General features: G+C 40.0%; 1 protein-coding gene across 2 annotated transcripts in view; it reads right to left on the bottom strand.

The window, feature by feature from the left end:
* Positions 1-18,444, bottom strand: part of ACVR1C (activin A receptor type 1C) — a 79,529-nt gene extending 61,085 nt beyond the window's left edge. Inside the window, exon 1 of one of the 2 annotated variants that reach the window (XM_055308491.1) lies at positions 18,288-18,444. In XM_055308491.1, coding sequence (XP_055164466.1) covers positions 18,288-18,357 — 70 coding nt within the window. In that variant the 5' untranslated portion in view covers positions 18,358-18,444. Of the gene's footprint in view, positions 1-15,068; positions 15,207-18,287 lie in introns of those variants that run through there. The other variant, XM_055308492.1, reaches the window with a different exon arrangement.
* Between the last annotated feature and the right edge of the window lie 688 nt (positions 18,445-19,132).

Genomic DNA, 19,132 nt, shown 5'->3' with positions numbered 1-19,132 from the left:
AAGAGCTTATATTATGCAAGCATAAGACGGGCAGCATCACCTGCTCCTCTATTCATAGAAGGTACCTGGGAGTAAGAGCTGAGGCACCTGGGTGGCTCAATGGTTGTCTGCCTTTGGCTCAGGGCGTGATCCCAGGGTCCTGGGATCGAGTCCCACATCTGGCCACCCGCAGGGAGCCTGCTTCTCCCTCTGCCTGTGTCTCTGCCTCTCTCTGTGTCTCTCATGAATAAATAAATAAAATCTTTTTAAAAAAGTGGAAGTATCTAGAATTCTTGTTTTTGTTTTGTTTTGTTTTGTTTTTTGTTTTTTTACTATTCAGAAATAAGATGGACTAGGTTGTAGAAAAGGCCCTTTGCTTGACAAGACGGTTAATGTTCGATGTTAATATTCAGCATTTAAAAACTCGGGATCGGCGGGAGTCAGAATTGTTGAGTTAACGGAGGGATGGACTTAGGTTAAGAAACTAGTTTTTCAAATACCGCTTCTTGGCCTTTTGGCTAAGATCAAGTGAAGAAACTAGCTTTTCAGAAAAACCAATTATCTTGGGGGTTGGCAATCAGTTTAACAGATTCAGACTCTTGGATTGATCCCAAAGGCTAGTGTCTCTTCTGGAGCAGCTGGAATCCGCTTCCTAGGTGAGGCTGGAGCCTCCCTAAGGAGGGAATGTGTAGAGCCCACCCTGCCCTTCCAACAGACTCCGCAAGAGTCTTCTCCGGAGCTGAGTTTGCAGGGAAGCTTCAGTCTTGTAGTCAGGGGGCTGCTGAAGGTGGGAAAGTGGGGCTCCACTTAGGAGAGCGCTAGATCTCAGTACCTAAGACTCTCTGCTTGGTGAGGCTAAAGGATGGGGGGAGACAAGGTCCTGTACTTAAGAACTCTCCTCCACTGTAAAACCAAGCACAACCGGGAATGAACAGGAGAGGCAGACTGGGCTAAAGGACGTGTCTGTTTAAGTACAAGGCCTCGCAGGCTCAGTCTAGAAACGTGATAGGAGAAATGCTGCTGTGACACACATAAAGGGTGCTTGACCGTCCCACAGGAAGAGGCTCCATGAGGAAGGTAAGTGGGAAGAGGTCTCTCCCTCACCAAAACCCAAAAGGGGTTCACTTGTTCTTTCCTGGTTCATAAACCATAATAAAATTGAAGCATGACGTAAAGGATGCTAGAGAAGAAGAAGAAGTGTGTTTTGCTCCCCACTGTCTCCATTTTAAAACGGAGACAGAGATAACTGGTAATAAAAAGAAAGAACTCCGTGGTGTTCAGCGGAGCACATCCTGGAGCATAGGCCGGACATAAGAGCAGAATGTTAATTCTTATATTGGTTACTACATTAATTCTTTCCCCTTCTTGAGTCTGACTCATTATTCCTTGGGTCTGACAAATAAATTTGGGAAGGACAAATATGTCAATGAAAAAGTAAACAAAACAAATGACAATATCTATTTCCACTTGCCAATTAAGAAATGATTTTGCAAATTAAAACACCCAGAAGTGATAAGGGGCTATCAGTGAAATTTCACCTTTTTTCATAGCTGGTAGAGTAACAACTGGTACAAATTTTGGGGAGTGCAATCTGAAATGTTTGTCTCAGGATTCCTAAAATGTTTATACTCTTTGTGCTTGTATTTCCTCTTGATGAAATAATCAAGAAAACAAAATTTTATTTTAATTTTCCATTGCAGTTTATTATTCACAAAAGTAAAAACTGAAAATAATAAAAAATCTCCCTAAATCAAAATGTTTAAGTGAATTTTGACAAAACATATGATGGCATGATATCCTGTTTTTAATAATATTTAAATAGAATGGAAATTGCTCACTGTGAATATTAAATAAAAAGTAGAATCATAGGATGCCTGGGTGGCTCAGTCCGTTAAGCATCCACCTTCAGCTCAGGTCATGATCCCAGAGTTCTGGGATAGAGCCCCAAATTGGGCTTTCCACTCAGTGGAAGCCTGCTTCTCCCTCTGCCCTCACCCCGGTTGTGCATTCCCTCTCTCTGTCTCTCTGTCTGTCTCTCTGCCCCTCAAATAGATAAATAAAATCTTTAAGAAAAAAAAAAGAAAAGTAGGATCATAGAGGATATGATCTCAATTTACATATCTATGCACAGGAATAAAAACTAGAAGGAAAATATATCTAAATATTAATAGTGGCTTCCTCTGAGCTAAAAACTAAAGGTGATTTTTACATTTTTCAACACTTTTCTCTAATTTCCTATAATGAACACATATAAATACTATGACACTGAGATCATATTTTGTTAAAATCATGTCTTACTCTGTAGAAGTATTTCATTCATGGAGATTTATTTTGGAAATCACAGGGATACCATCAGTCAGCAATTGTGCACAGCCTTTAAAAATCACACTGCTGGTGGAGTCTGGTGAACATCCACATGCCCACTGCCATGTTACTCCATAGCTTACAGCAACTCTATTTTCTAGGCCAAAAATTGGAATTTGTGGTCTGAAAATAGGCTAGCATATTTGAAAGCTGGTTGTCCCTGAAAATTCAGATAGATGATTATTACAGAATGACTGCCACTCAACAGTGAAACATCCCTGATCCTGAAATGTAAACCAACAGACTTGCTAGCCTGATGTTCTTTCCATAATTTTACCTCTCATCTTTAAATCTGTCTTGGTAGAGGATTAAGACAGGTATCGTGACTTCCCTGACTGTGTGGAAGACAATCAAGAAAATGCTGACTGACCACTGTGTACATGACATTGTACTGGACAAGGGATACCTCTAATCTAACTCAGCAAAATGAGGTTTGTTAATGCAGTAATGAAGCCTGTGTATGGACTGCTGACGCAAGCAGAATTCTCCATAAGCAAGCTTAATGCTACAGGAAACCAACAAAAAGAGCCCAAGCAGCCCATAAGTGCTCTCTTGTAGGTGATAAATGACCTTTCAAGTAGAACCAAATGCTTTCACCTAAAGAGAGCAGGGGAGTGATGCTGCATTTACAATAGGCTTTATCTACATGTGGAAAATGTCCCTCACTTGAAATTTTCTTTGCCCAGAGAAGAAATCACTACTCCAGTCTAATAAATTAAACATAGTCTGATCTATCCTAATTTGATTTCACTACTATCTATGCCATTTGACAGGCTGAGGATGATACAAAAAACATTTTAACAGAAATCCCTTATTTACATAGAAGTTACGTAGCAAAAGCAAATCAATTCTGTGTCATTTTAAAATATCTTTTGTTTGTACAACCAACCCTATCAGTGCATATGGTAAAAAAAATATACATATATAGGAAAAATTAAAATAGAAAGCATTTATCAAGTGACCCACTTCTCTCCCCTGTCTCACTTCACAAAGGCACTTTTAACCATTTTCGTTGTTGTTCTCTAGGACGTTTCCATATATGGGACATTAACTCTACAACTACACTGCTGTTCTTAATTAACCAATTTGAAACGGTACTGGCTGACTCCTTGATTGATATAAGACTTCTTAGTTCTCATACATGCTCTCCAATCTGGGGAGGAGGATCAGGTTTATTAAGATTGAATTTACATGTAGTAACATTCATCCTTTTTAGTGTACAGTTCTATGGGTTTTGACGACTGCAGTTCAATCGCCCCTCCTCCCAGATTTTCTCAGACTCTTTTAGACAACTCCTGCCACTCCAGTCCCTGGCACTTTCTGTCCCTGATGTTTGTCTTCTCCGGAATGTCCAATGAATGCAGCCTTTTGATTCTGGCTTCTTTCATTTACTTCTTAAGGCTTTCATTCAGGTTCTTGCATACATCAGTAGTTCACTGAATGGACATACAACAGTTTGTTTATCCATTCGCAAGTTAAAAGCCATGTGGGCTTTTTTCCTCAGTTTTTTCTGATTTAAGAATATGCTTGTAATAAACATTAATATACAGCTCTGTGTGGGGAATAATTTTCATTTCTCTTTACTAAATCTAGAATTGAAATGACTATATTTTATATAAAATGTATGTTTAACTTTATATAAAATTACCGGTGTTTTTTCACTTTATATTCAGCAGTAATGGATAAGAGTTCTAGGTACTTAGGATTCCTACCAATACTTGATATTGTCATCTTTGTTTTCTTGAGCTCTTTTTTTGGTTGTTGTTTGTTTTAGCCAATCAAATAGACGTGCAGGGGCATACCGCTGTAGTTTAATAAGGACTTCTTCAACGACTAATGATACTCGGCAATTTTGGTGTGCTTATGCACATTCATATGTCTTCTTTATACCTGTTCAATTCTTTGCCCACTTCTTATTGAGCATTTTCTTACCATTAAGTTTTGAGAACTCTTTATATGTTCTAAGTGTTTTATTAAATATGTGTCATGTAAATACTAACTCCCAGGCCATGGCTTGTCTTTTCATTCTCTTAACAGTATCTCTCAAAACAAAATAAGTTCTCAATTTTAATGAAATCCAATTTTTCAATATTTTCTTTTATGAATTATGCTTTTGGTGGTCACATTTAAGAAATATTGCTTAAACCAAGATCAAAAGATTTTCTTCTACTTTTCTTTTAGAATTCTTTATAGTTTTAGATTTTATTTTTAGGTTGATGATCCATTTTAATATTTGTACACATGCAAAGCATATTTTGAGGTATTCTTTCTTTCTTTTGAATTTGAATATCTAATTATTCCATAATCATTTGTTGAAAAGACTATCTTTTCACCATAGCATTGTCTGTACTTAGTAAAAAAAAAAATCAATTGGCTACATACATATGGGTCTACTTCTGGTCCCTCTATTCTATTCCATTAATCAATGTGCCTCTCCGTTTGCCAATAACACACTGTCTTAATTACTGTAGATTTATAAGTCTTCAAATAAGTTACTGTAAATATGACAACTTTGATCTTTGTCAAAACTGATTTGGTTATTTTAGTTCCTTTATCTTTCCTCATAAATTGTAAAAACAGCTTGGTGACTTCTGCAAAAATCCCCACTGGAATTTTAATTGGGACATTGATTGGGATTACACTGAATCTATAAGCCAAATAGGGGGATAACTGTTATATTAACAACATTTTGACTTTGATTCTGTGAATGTAGTATAACATTCCATTTATTCAGATCTTGTCTAAATTCATTCAATTGTGTTTAATAGCTTTCAACAGACTTTCCATATATCCTGTTCGATTTTCACTTATTTCATGGTTTTTTAGGTGCTATTGTAAATGGCTTTCCAATTTCTAATTTTTCATTGCTAGCATATATAAAAATACAATTGATTTTGGTGTATTAATGTGTGTCTTGAAACCTTGAACTAGAATTTATCAGTTCTAATTCCCTTTTTTGGAGATTCTTTGGCATTTTCTCTATATAAAACCAAATCATCTGTGAATAGAGAAAATTTTACTTATTCCTATCCAATCCATATGCCTTTTATATATTTCTCTCTTTTTTAAGATTTTGTTTATATTTATTCATGAGAGACACACAGAGAGAGGCAGAGGGAGAAGCAGGCTCTTTGTGGGGAGCCCGATGTGGGACTTGATCCCCAGACTTGGGATCATGCCCTGAGCCAAAGGTAGATGCTCATCTCCTGAGCCATCCAGGTGTTCCTATTACTCTTATCTTAATGCATTGTCTGGGACTTTCAATGTAGTATTGATTAGAATTGGTAAGAGCAGACATCGCTTGTTTTCACTAGTAGTGAGAAACATCTAGTCTTTGATTTTGTTTATTATCTACCATTTTTCTGCTTGCTTTCTATTTGTTCCAACTGTGTTTGGTACACCTTTGCCATTTTGTCATGTTTTTGGATTAAAATTTTTTATTTCATTTTATGTACTTTATTATATTCTTATTTACGCATTAATATTTTAATTTAGATTTCAGTATTTTAGGGGTAGTTCTTGGTTGTACAATATGCATCTTTAATCACAGTATAACTTGAAATAATACTATAATACTTCACATAAAATACAAAAAACTAAACAATTGTATATTCTCAATTCCTCCTCCCCATCCTTTGTGCTAAGGCTGTCGTATATTTTGTCTACATTTTATCTATACATATGCTATACACTCAAAGAGCATTGCTATTTTTGCTTTAGAAAGTCAATGATATTTTAGAGTGATTAAAGTCAAGGAAAATATATCTTATATTTATCTTCATTTATTTCCAGAGATATTTTTTTGTGCATTCAAATCTCATTCAAATCTATAATACTTTCTGAGAAAGTTCCTTTAACATTTCTTGCTGTACAGGCCTAGGAGTAGTGAATTCTCAGTTTTTATTTATTGGAAATGTCTTCATTTCACCTTTATTTTAAAAGATAAATTCAGGGGTGCATAGGTGGCTCAATTGGTTAAGCATCTGCCCTCAGCTCAGGTCATAATCTCAGGGTCTTGGTATAGAGCTGCATATCAGGCTCCCTGCTCAGCGGGGAGTCTGCTTCTCCCTCCTCTTCTCCTCCCCTGCTTGTGCATGCATGCCCTCTCTCTTTAATAAAAAAATAAAATCTCTAAAAAATAAATGATAACTTCATGTGGTATGGAAAACTTGGTTGCTTTATACTTGCTGCACTTTAAAGTTGTCACTTCATCGTTTTCTTGTTAGCACAGTTCTGATGAGAAGTCTGCTGTAATTCTTAACTTTGTTCCTCTGTAATAGATCTATTTTATTCGGGCTGCCTTCAAGATTTACTTTTATCTTTGAATTTCATCAATTCACATATGATGTGTTTAACAGTGTGGGGTTTGGGAAAAGAGATACTTATCCTGCTTGAGCTTCTCTGAGCCTCTGTGATTGGTAATTTGATATATTTCATTGTAATTGGAAAATTATTAACCAGTATCTCTTCAAATTTCTATCCCATTCTGTCCCTTTTCCATCTAGGATTCCATCTACATATATGTTATACCACTTCATATTGTCTCAGCTCTTAGATGTCTGTTTGAGGCCTTTTCACTCTTTCCTTTCTACCTCCTGACACCTTCTACTTTAGTGTAATGACTTTATAATACTATAATTACACATTTCTAAGGTCATTTCTATTGGTCTATCTTCAATTTCATTATTCTTTTTTTGGCTGTGCTAAGTCTACTGATGAGCATATCAAGAGTATAATTCTTCATCTCATGCTTTCACATCTAGCATTTCCATTTGAAATTTCCTTATATTCTTTTCCTGCTAAAATGCCATGTATTTTCATGCATATTTTCTACTTTTTCTACTATAGTTTTTAGTCACAATTATTTTAAATTCCTACACAATAGTTCCAACATTTGCATCATACCTAAATCATGAGTGCCCTGTTTCTTGCAAGTCAAGTTATTTCCTTGATTATTTGTGTGTCTCATTATGTTTGGTTGATGTCAATATAATTACACTACTGGAAAATGTAATCATACTATTATAAGGTCTTTACAATAAATGTAAAGGAGGTGTCCTGGGATAAAAAGGGAAGTGAAGTAGGCAAAATGAGGTGTCAAGTGTAAAGACTGATGTATGAAATAGTGTAATACTGACTCAAAATGAATATTAAACTAAGAAAAAATACACACAAGCCTACAACTACTAAAAAACTAATTAAAAGAGAATGTTAGGAAATCAATAAAGGGAATGAAATGGAATACTCAAAAAAGTGACTAGCTCAAAAAAGGCAACAAATGAGAAACAGAAGCAATAAAAAGAAACAAATAGCAACATGGTAGGCTTGAATCCATACCCCTAATTACACTAAATGTTAATGGCCTAACCACTTGAATTAAAGGCAGATATTGCCATATAGTAAATGGGTAAAAATCAAGAACCAACTATATACTATGTACAAAAGTTGCACATCCAATGTAAAGACACAGATAGCATGCAAGTAAAAGTATGGGAAAAATAAACATGCAAATATGAAGCACAAATAAGTTGGCACGGTTATATATAACATTACACAGAGTAGATATGAAGACAAAAGTATTACTGAGATGAAGTGGGACATTCATAATAATTAGTCATTGCATCAGGAAGACATGACACCTGTAAATGTGTGTGTACCTAATAAGAGAGTTTCAAAATACCTGAAATAAAAACTGACAGAAGTAAAGGGAGAGAAAGATAAATCCACGAGTATAGTTGGAGATTTTTAACACCCCTCTCAGTAAAAATATAGATGATGTGAACAATACTATCAACAAACTTTACCTAGTTGGCATTTACAAAGCATTACACTCAACGGTCAAAACTAATCTAAAGTGGAAAAAATAAGTACTAAAGAATGGGTAGAAATATGAAGAAACTCATTGTGGTGATGTTTATGATTAATATCTTGAAAAGATTAAGAGAATGAATTTCTCAAAACACCATGAATGCACATATAAGATTTATGAATGTTATTATATGTAAATGTTTCATCAAAAGAGAAAAATGTTAGCACATACTGAACTTGTGTAATATGCATACTGAAGTATTTAGAGGCTAGGGTACTGATATTTGTAATTTATTTAGAAATACATATAAAATAATATGTATTAATGAATAGAGGAATAGATAAATGTATATATATGTGATAAAGCAAGCAAAATGGTATAATCTACTTGGTGGATATATGGGTGGATGGTAACTAAATATCTTTCAATTCTAGGTGATGAAATTTTTTTATTATTAGTTTAAGGGATAGAATTTAGTGATTCATCAGTTGCATATAACAATCAGTGCTCATTACATCACCCAGTCACCCCATCCTTCCACCCCTCTCCCCTTCAGCAACCCTCAGTTTGTCTCCCATTGTTGAGTCTCTTATAGTTTGCCTCCCTCTCTATTTTCATCTTATTTCTCCTTCCCTTCCCCTATGTTCATCTGTTTTGGTTCTTAAATTCCACATATGAGTTCAATCATATGGTATTTGTCTTTCTCTGACTTAGTTCACTTAGCATAATACCCCCTGGTTCCATCAATATCATTGCAAATGGCAAGATTTCGTTATTTTTGGTGGCTGTGTAATAGTTCATTGTATATGTATATACCACACCTTCTTTATCCATTTGTCTATTGATGGACATCAGGGCTCTTTCCATTGTTTGGCTCTTGTGGACACTGCTGCTATAAGCATCGGGACACAGGTACCCATTCAAATCACTATGTTTGTATCCTTTGGATAAATACCTGGTAGTGCAATTGCTGGGTCTTAAGGTAGTTCTATTATTTTTACCTTTTTGAGGAACCTCCATACTGTTTTTCAGAGTGGCTGCACCAGTTTTCATCCCCATCAACAATGTAAGAGGGCTCCCCTTTGTCCACATCCTTGCCAACATCTATTGTTTCCTGAGTTGTTAATTTTAACCATTCTGACTGGTGTGAGGTAGTCAGTTGATGAAAAGTTTAATAAAATTTTTGAGGAAAAACGAAAATGAAATAAATCTTTTCCAGAAAACAAAAAAGCATTAGGATTCATTGTCACAAGAACTGAAATACAAGAAATGTTATTCAGGCTGAAGGAAAATGACACCAGATGTAAAATCACATCTACGCTGAGTAATGAAGAGCAATGAACAAAAATGATATATAGGTCGGTAAATGCAAAATCCTACATTCATCTTTTTAATTCATTTAAAGGTAATTAAATATTTAAGCCAAAATAAGAACTATTTTTTCAAGGTCTATAAGATATTTATAAGTAAAATATGTGAGATTAATAGCACAAAAGACAAGAAGAGGAAAATGGAAGAATATGATAATAAGGTTCTTAAAGTACAATAATTTAAAGATGGAAATTATAAAATCTGGAACAATCACAAAAAAGAGATGTAGCTTATAATAACTAATAATGGAAATAATACAGAATAGTAACTTTTTTTAATTAAGCCACACAAAGGCAAAAATAGAAAGAGAGTATAAAAATAACAAGATGACAGATTTAAACACAACCATATTGATAAATACATTAAATGTATATGGTCTAAATTCTCTATCTAAAAGACAAGTGTATAAGACCAAATAAAAAAGCAGGACCTAACCAAATGCTCGCTCTCTTCAAGAAGCCCAATTTAAACATATATTTATGTGTGTGCACACATAAGTATATACATTTATATACAATAAGAGTTTAGAATGAGAGGATAGGAAATTTATGATATGCAGGCACTCAGTAAAAGAAAGCTGGAGTAGCTATATTAAAAGAGATATATAAATATTAAGTGTAAGAAAGCTGGGATACTAATGACAGAGCAGACTTTAAAGATTACCAGTGATAAAGAGAGATGTGTGTCATAATAATAAACAACACCAGGGGTAAAGTGGGAGATTGCCTAATGATATAAACACACATTAAGAGGACATAAAACAACCTTAATGTATATGTACTAATTAAAAAACTTTTCAAATACATGAACCAAAAATGAAAAAACTAAAAAGAGGAGTAAACAAATTCACATGGATGTGGGAGATGTCAACATCGTCTTTTGGTAATTGATAAATCAAGAAGACAGAAAATCAGTAAAGATATAGAAGCCTTGAATAATACTGTCAAACAACTTGACCTAAATAACATCTATATAACATTCCACCCAACAACAACATAATATACGTTATTTTCAAGAGCATGTAGTATATTCACTAGGTCAGACACATGCCTAGACACATGCTAAAACAAATAGACAAATTCGGAAAAATTAAAATCACTCAGATTATGTTCTTTCCCAGTGAATTTACTTTTTTTTTTTACTTTTTTTTTTACCCCCAGTGGATTTAAATTAGAAGTCAATAACAAAAAACAACCTGAAAACTCCCCAGATATTTGGAAATTAAACAACAGACATCTAAATAACCCACAAGTCCCAGAAAATCATAAAGAAATTTAGAAAATATTTTGAACTCACTGAAAGTTAAAACACAACATAGCATGATTCATGGATGCACTGAAGCATTGCCAAGAAGGAAACCTGAAGCTTTAAATGCTTATATTAGAAAAGAAGAAAGGTCTTAAATGAATGATTTAAGAAAAGACCATCAAACTATGGTCCATGGGCTGGCCTATTTGTAAATAAAGCAACACCTAGGGGCACCTGGATGGCTCAGTGGTTGAGTGTCTGCCTTCGGTTCAGGGCATGATCCTGGGGGTCCCGGGATCAAGTCCCACATCGGGCTCCCTACAGGGAGCCTGCTTCTTCCTCTACTGATGTCTCTGCCTCTCTCTCTGCCTCTCTCATGAATAAATAAATTAAAAATCTTTAAAAAAAAATAAGGCAACACCTATTTGTTTATGTATTGTCTATGGTTGCTTTTATATGAAAATGGCTGTATTAAGGAGGTGCAACGGAAACTGGCCCACAAGCCTAAATTATGTAATATTTGATCCTTTAAGAAAAAGCTTGCCCACTGCTGATCTAAAGTACCAACTTAAGAAGCTAGAATAAAAAAGAATAAACTCAAAGTAAGTAGAGGAAGGAAATATGAAGATTAGAGTAGAAGACAACTAAAGAAGAAAAAATAACCCTGAAAATCCAGAAAACCAAAAGATATTTATTTGAAAGAATTCAATAAAATTTTTAAAAAGATTTTATTTATTTGTTTATTCATGAGAGACACAGAGAGAGAGGCAGAGACACAGGCAGAGGGAGAAGCAGGCTCCCCACAGGGAGCCCAATATGGGACTCAATCCCGGGTCTCCAGGATCACGCCCTGGGCCGAAGGCAGATGCTCAACCGCTGAGCCACGCGGGTGTCCCAAATTCAATAAATTTGATAAACTTCCAACCATATCGTTCAAGGTAAAAAGAAAGAAAATTCAAATTCTCAATGCCAGGGATATAAGAGAAGACAGCACTATAAATTCTATAGATATTAAAAACATAACAAAGAAATACTAGCAAAAACTTCATGATAATGGCAATAGCTAAAGCAGAGTTCAGTAAAAGCAATTCTAAAGGAGCATCTTCATCTTGATTTGGCACAATAAATCTCATTCTTTTAAAGAGGTCCATTTGTCTTAATGAAGTCAACTTTCTTCTCTGTGCAAAAAGTAATACCTTTTAATATAATATACTCAATATACAGCTAGAGAATAGCCGTAGGAAAAAAATTTAAAAGAGAGGTTCATTTAATTACACATTTATTATTCTGTAAGAAACGTTCTGTTAATCATATATTTATTCTTTATTTAGTGTTTCAAATTTACAACGTATTATCTACTTCCTGGAAATAACACTACAGATTGTAAATGGAATTTGAGTGAGAACAAAGTTTCACTTTGATTACTAGAGCAGGCAAATATTCACAGAACAGATCTTTACTCTTGAAGAGCAATAATGGTGATGGAGAAAAGAAAAAAACACACTTTTAGGGGAGCACGCCAGAAAAATGTCATCAGATGAAATTATGAGATGTGATGAGTTAATACTCTTTAATATATTTGGCTCTGTTTTAAAACAATCTGGTTCCTTAAAGCTGTGTTAATCTGGATTACCACCCTCTGAGTTAACATCTCTTGGGTAAGCACGCATTTATGAAACTAAACATTTTCCTTTAAAATGATCATTGTCTGGACCATAATGGGTTAGATTTCTTTCTAATCCTGTTTTTGACCATGGAGTACTTATTTCAGTCAAGCATGGCGTTAAGCGAAAAATTTAAAAGGAACTCCAACACCAGATATGGCGTCTTTATCATTGTACCTTATCATGAGATAAGGATGATAAAACAAATTAGAAAAGATATGTGTCTCACTTTTAAAACTAAAGCATCCTAATCGTTTTCTTGATGTGAAAAGTTTAATGAAAAACTAGATTGATCTAATTTGGGATCCTTAAGTCACTGGCAAATTTAAATTGTTTAAAAAAATAATAAGCCAAGCTCTTGAGTCATACTGAATGATTCACCCATGAATTCTTGAGGGGATTAATTTAAAACAGTTCCAAAGAAACAGTATCTTCACATACCTACTCTAAAAAACAGAAGAGAACAACAGAAAAGGGAAATTATTCTAAAGGAGAAAAAATAAAGAATGAGGACAGAGCAGGGCCTTATTCTCCTCGTTGGCCAATCAGAGTAAGTGAATTCAAGAGCCACATGATAAGGCAAAGGAGCATCCCCTGAGAAACGGGCGTTGGCATCTATGGAAATAAAGTCTTCATGCCTGTTTCACACTCCTACTCACCTCCTCCCTCCTTTTTACTTTTTAGTGGATCCTAAGAATGAGGAGTAGTGGTTTTACTGTCCTCATTCCAGGGAACCAAGAGGTTCTGGGCTTTAGGGAAGCAGCTTTCAAAGAATGGGAAAGGCATGGGGGTTCATGACCACAGTCCCGTCTTCTCCAGAGGCAGCACATGTGGGAAGGGCAGGACCTGCTTCCTCGTAGAGGAGAACCAACCACTTCTCTCCACCCCTTCCTCCCTGAGCAGTAGCCCCTGACATTATTGCCTGAAACTCGCCCGAGCTCCCAGGAAGCCTGGGTTAACGTGAGGCCCAAGGGAAAGAGGTCCCCGCTCGGCCATCCGGGCTTCACCTTGCAGGCAGCACACAGCGTCTCAGTTGGCGTCAGGATCCAGGATGCTGATGGACCACAGCCTCCTCCCTTTTATCCTTAGGCTGTTTAATTACTAAAACTAGTTTTGAAAAGAGGAGTACGTTAGAGATCTGCCGTGCAATTTGGGGACAAAGTACCAGGTAACCAAAAGAATAGTCACTTTGCTTTATTTTGCCTCTCCTTTCCAGGTGTCACCCTGACACTGCAGGAGGCACGGCTGAGACAGGAGGGCATTTAGGTATCCCTTCTTCTCTTAGGAAAAGTGGAAATTCTATATCACTTATAAACATACCCCTTTACTATCCCAGTTTCTTAAACAACGTAAGGATAAAACCTGAGATCTGACAATCAGCTGCGAGTATTTAAAATAGAGAAGGCCAAAGCAATGAAAGATGCAGAGGTGGCTTCACAGATGTAAGTGAAAAGGAATAATACACAGTACACTCTTTGTGCTTAGAATTCTCCCCCTTTTTTTTCCTGTTTAGTTCTGTTTTCCATTTATATTTAGAAATCAACTCTCTTTATTTTATTAATTCGACTCTTTACAAACACGTGAACAGATCCATCTGAGCTTGTTAATGGTCATGGAATAGAGTTGTTCATTTATAGGTCACTGTCCTCTACAAATCCTAAATTGAAGCCAATACTAATCATTTGGTAGCAGGTCAAGACTTGCAAGTACTTTGGGAAATGGGCAGGGCTACCTTAATATCAGCGACAAGTTCTTTAGTTCCTGCTCCTAGCTAAGTCTTGACCGTCTCATAGGTACCTGCTCGAAAACCTCCATCTGCCTCCGATGAACAGGTTCTGTGAGGCCAACCACCTCCCTGGCTCTGCCTCTGTCCGTTCTCCAGTCCTGTTAACCTTCTCTTATTTACAGTAAGACATACAAGTCCTGCCAAGAAAAATACAACGAACTGCATCTTGCCTACTGCCTGGAAGTACTTCCCCTGAAAGAGAAACAGGGGGGATCCCTGGGTGGCTCAGTGGTTTAGCGCCTGCCTTTGGCCCAGGGCGTGATCCTAGAGACCCAGGATCCAGTCCCGCATCGAGTCCCGCATCGGGCTCCTTGCAGGGAGCCTGCTTCTCCCTCTGCCTGTGTCTCTGCCTCTCTTTCTCTCTCTCTCTCATAAACAGATAAAAAATAAATCTTTAAAAACAAAACAAAACATTTTGTGTGTGTGTGAACTTTGCAACTTCCCCTGTACTTCTGCTGATCAAAGGGTCAGCCCCACAGGCAAGGGGAGCAGCTTAGCTCACCGCAGTATTTCTCTCGCGTCGGGCTGCCAGGCCAAAGCCCGGAACACCTGTGACATCGGAATGAAACAGCAACTAATTTAACCCTCGATATTTTAGCATTAGCCTAGCCTTGCGCCCTGAACCCTAGACCCCAAAAAACCGATGGCTTACTTGGTATCTCCACTTTAGGGTGCATGAGGCATTCTAAGTCCCCACAGGGAAAGAGCAGCCGCCCTGGGCGACACCCCTCCCGGCCCGCCTGGGCCAGACCTGCTCCTGCTGTGATCCACCGGCCCCACACAGGGCTCTGCTCCTCCACTGCTCCGGGCAAAACTTTGGTAGCATTCCCCCATTCCTCTCTCATACCTTACAATTATTTGTGTAGGACGATAGCCAATCAGAGGAACTCTATTTGATACTTCTGTAAACTTGAGGCTAGATAGCAGGTTGGGGCACTGTAGTTAATGAAGAAATATGCCCCCAAGGACTTCTGCACAGAGTTTCTCCCGGGCCAAAGAAGTGTCTTCCTTGGAACCAGGAGCCTGTCACATGTGTGTCAACCGACCAATAAATGACCCTGCTTAAAGGAGGGCAAAGGTAGCAACATCTGCATTTATGCACTCAGCCAGCCCAGGGCTTTCACTTTCACTTCCAGCACACCTTAAACTGTACAGTGAAAAAAATCTCCCTGCCTGAAACCCCTACCCTGGTTATTAAATGAAATGATTATCTTTTCACTTCTAGAGCAACAGCATCTAGCTTTCCAGACTCTTTTTTTTTAAGACTTTATTTATTTGAGAGAGAGAGTGAGAAAGAGCACCAGCACAGAGGGAGAGCTGGAGAGGGAGAGGGAGAAGCAGACGAGGGATGGGGTGTGGGAGCGCCATCCCAGCACCCCAGTATCATGATCTGAGCTGAAGGCAGCCGCTTAAGCAATATAGCCACCCAGACACCCCCTGGACTCCTTTTTTTTTTTTTTTAAGCTTTCTGGACTCTAACTAATCCTTTCCCAACCAGAAGCCCCAGGACTTTCATAAAATTAGTAGAGAACGCACAATGTATAAATGTATAAATCCATAGAATATTCCAATCACAGCTTCAAACTTCAGATCTCCAGGATAGTTTGTGCCAACTCTTTGTTTAATATCCTGATAAATGTGAGATCTTGTCAGGCCTCTCTTACCAAGTAACAGGGAAACTGGAAACTAGATAATTAGAGTAACTCATGGTAGACTAATTTCTTAGCCAGCCCAGACCAATAAATACCTTCTCTAAGTTTCCATCAGTGATAACCCTCTAAGAGCCTCATCAAGGAGCAACGGTTTCTACCCTACTGCTAGTGCAAGATGTGCCTTAGGTGACAGAGATGCTGGGGAATAACAGCCCAGGCAAAAAAAAGGGTTTATTGGCTTATCGATGTCTCTAGATATTGAAATTCCTAGGCCTGGTGGTCAGCAAAGTCAAACTGGTAGGTTGGTGTTTTCTGTCACCCAGCTATCACAGAGTTAGCAGCAACTTCTCCTACATTTTCAAAAATATCCATTATGATGATAATTTATAAATTAATAATTATAAATTATTATAAATTTATAATTTATAAAAGTGACTAGATAAAAAATGATGTAGGTTACCACATGAGAAAAACAATTTTAAAAATGAAATAAACTAACTTGACTCCCTCTACCAAATAATAGATGTGTATAAAAGTTAAGATTCAAAAAAATTAGACAGAGGGACACGTGGGTGGCTCAGGGGTTGAGCATCTGCCTTCGGCCCAGGGCGTGACCCCGGGGTCCTGGGATCGAGTCCCGCATCGGGCTCCCTGCATGGAGCCTGCTTCTCCCTCTGCCTGTGTCTCTGCCTCTCTCTCTGTGTGTCTCTCATGAATAAATAAATAAAATCTTTAAACAAAACACACACAAAAAAAAAAACCAAAAAAGTAGACAGCAATAGACGTTGTTACTGTGGGACACAACGAGGGATAAAGTTCTTAAAAGAGATTTGAAAGTGACTGCGTTTGACATAGAAAAGCTTATTGTAAAAGTTCAGTTTTGGTAATACTTCTCTTCTGTATTGACACATCATCTTCATATTGGGCATTTTTCTTAGTCCTCAAATTTTGAGGAGAAAAATCACATTTGAACGGATAATTTGTTTTTTTCCTTTATGTACATCTCGATGTCAAAAGTTTCCGTCTCTTTTAAAGACCACAGCCTGGCATGTTCTCCTGTACTGCTATGCGCAGGGCCTCTGAAACTTTCTAAAGAGTCTGTCATATAATAAAACATGACTTTCAAGCTATATTTTTTTAAAAAATTGAGTATTTCTTTAAATGTCTGCATCAAAGTTATTAACTCCCTAAAATAAAAAGGGTTGTACAGACAGCGTGTGGAGGCCATTTCACAGGTGCCAAGTCAAAACTGTGATATCTAGAAGGCTTTTTCATTCTCTTTTTCTGTGTTTTGGAAAACCTATTAAATTCGTCAGGAGTACTCTGAGTATTCCAAGTCAGTGCAGTTTCCACTTATTTCTTGTAAAGACTCTCCCATTGTCGGTTTTCTTCCCATTGATGAATTTGCTAACTCTGCAAGTATTTCCCTTTATCCCACTATCCTCTGGACAGTCTCTGAGTAAAGGCTTTCCTAAAAGGCTGTGCTTTTCCAAAGATAACTAAAATGCTCGAATCCTCATATTGTATTAATTAATCACGTCCAATAATGAATTTTCATCTGAATATTGTATTTAGTGATTCTCTCACACCATCTGAAACATGAAATCTGCACATGACAGCAATCATACTATTCAAAACATTCCCCTGCACATGTCACCAAGAGGAAAACTAACCACCCTGGAGTATAGCTATTAATGTCAAACAGATTGTCATCTGGGAAAACAGAAATGCATAAAAATCAGCTTCGGACAAAGTACAGCTCTACGGGGTGGGGGGGAAGCACCAGGTTTTTGTGTGCAAATGTCTTCAAATGTGTGATCCAGACGTTTTAAAGAATGAGTTAGCAAGGAATCTGCTGCCGCTCACGTATCCTGGGATAACGTTATAACGAAAACAGTCCTAGAGCTGGAGGGTTTTCATCACAGCACCCTGGGATTTCACCGGAGATGCATTTGCCCCAGTTTCTAGTAAACATCAAAAGAGATGTTTGGTTTCCAGCTTGGGCCAAGGGCTCTATTTAGCCTATCAAGGCACAGACCTGTGAATAACGCTGGGGCGCTTGCCAGAAGGTTTTTTCCCTGCGACTCCCGGTGAAGACCGTACCTCGAAAGCAGTGAACGCTGCAGACCACGCAGATCCACGCTCCGGGTCCCGCCTGCGCACCTGGCGCCGCGGCTGCCGAGATCCCCCGCTCCCGCGGCTCAGCCCGAGCCCCCCCCCCGCGCCGCCCCCGCCGCGGCCCCGGAGCCCCCGCGGCCTCGGCCGCCCGCCGCCCCCACGTCGGCCCCGGCCCCCGCGGCCCGCCCCCCGCGCGCCTGCCGCGCCGCCGCCCCTCCCGGCCGCCCCGCCGCCCGCCGCGCACCTGCCCGACGTCAGGTGCCCCCCCCCCCCGGGCCGCAGGAGCGCCCGCGTACCTGCCGACAGCGCGGCCGTGGCGAGCAGCAGCAGGGCCTGGCGGAGCGGCGCGCGCGGCTCTCGGGCCATGGCCCCGCGGCCCCCGTCCCGGAGCCCGGCGAGCGGTCGCAGCGGCGCGGGCCGCTTTGAAGTTCCCGGCGCGGGCGGGAGGCGCGGCCGCTCTAAGCCCCGCGGGCGCCCCCCCGCGCCGCCCCCATCCCGCGCGCCCGCCGCCCGCCGCCCGCCCCGCGCCGGCTCCGGGGGGGCCGAGCCCGCCCCCGCCGCGCCCCGCGGGGCCCGAGAGCTGGGGACGGGCCGGGGCGGAGGGACGGCGCCGCCGAGGCTGCGGCTCGGGACAGCTGAGCGCCGCGCGGCCCCGGACGGACGGTCGCCCGCGGACGAGCCGCGCGCCCCCGCGCCCCGACCGCGAGCAGCCGGCTGAGGTCTCTAGGCGGTCGGGTCGGGGCGCAGCCGGCTGAGGTCTCTACGCGGTCGGGTCGGGGCGCAGCCGGCTGAGGTCTCTAGGCGGTCGGGTCGGGGCGCAGCCGGCTGAGGTCTCTAGGCGGTCGGGTCGGGGCGCAGCCGGCTGAGGTCTCTACGCGGTCGGGTCGGGGCGCAGCCGGCTGAGGTCTCTAACCCGCCCGAGCGCGGGCCCGCCCGCCGGCAGCCGGCTGAGGTCTGTCACCGGCCCACCGTGGGCGCCGCCTCGGCCAGCCCCGGAAGGGGACACCCGGCCGTGCGGCCCCCGCGCCTGGGCTGCCGCCTCCCCTCCAACCCCCCGCGGCCCGACCGCCCACCTGTGCGCGCCCTGCTCCGCGGCCCGGGGCACAGGACCTGCCCGCCCCGCCCCCCCGGGGCCCGGTGG

The sequence above is a fragment of the Nyctereutes procyonoides genome, unplaced genomic scaffold, assembly GCF_905146905.1.
Source record: "Nyctereutes procyonoides isolate TBG_1078 unplaced genomic scaffold, NYPRO_anot_genome, whole genome shotgun sequence".
Classification (NCBI taxonomy): Eukaryota; Metazoa; Chordata; class Mammalia; order Carnivora; family Canidae; genus Nyctereutes; species Nyctereutes procyonoides.
Note: the sequence above shows the minus strand (reverse complement) of the source record. Positions and strands in the feature narration are given on the sequence as shown.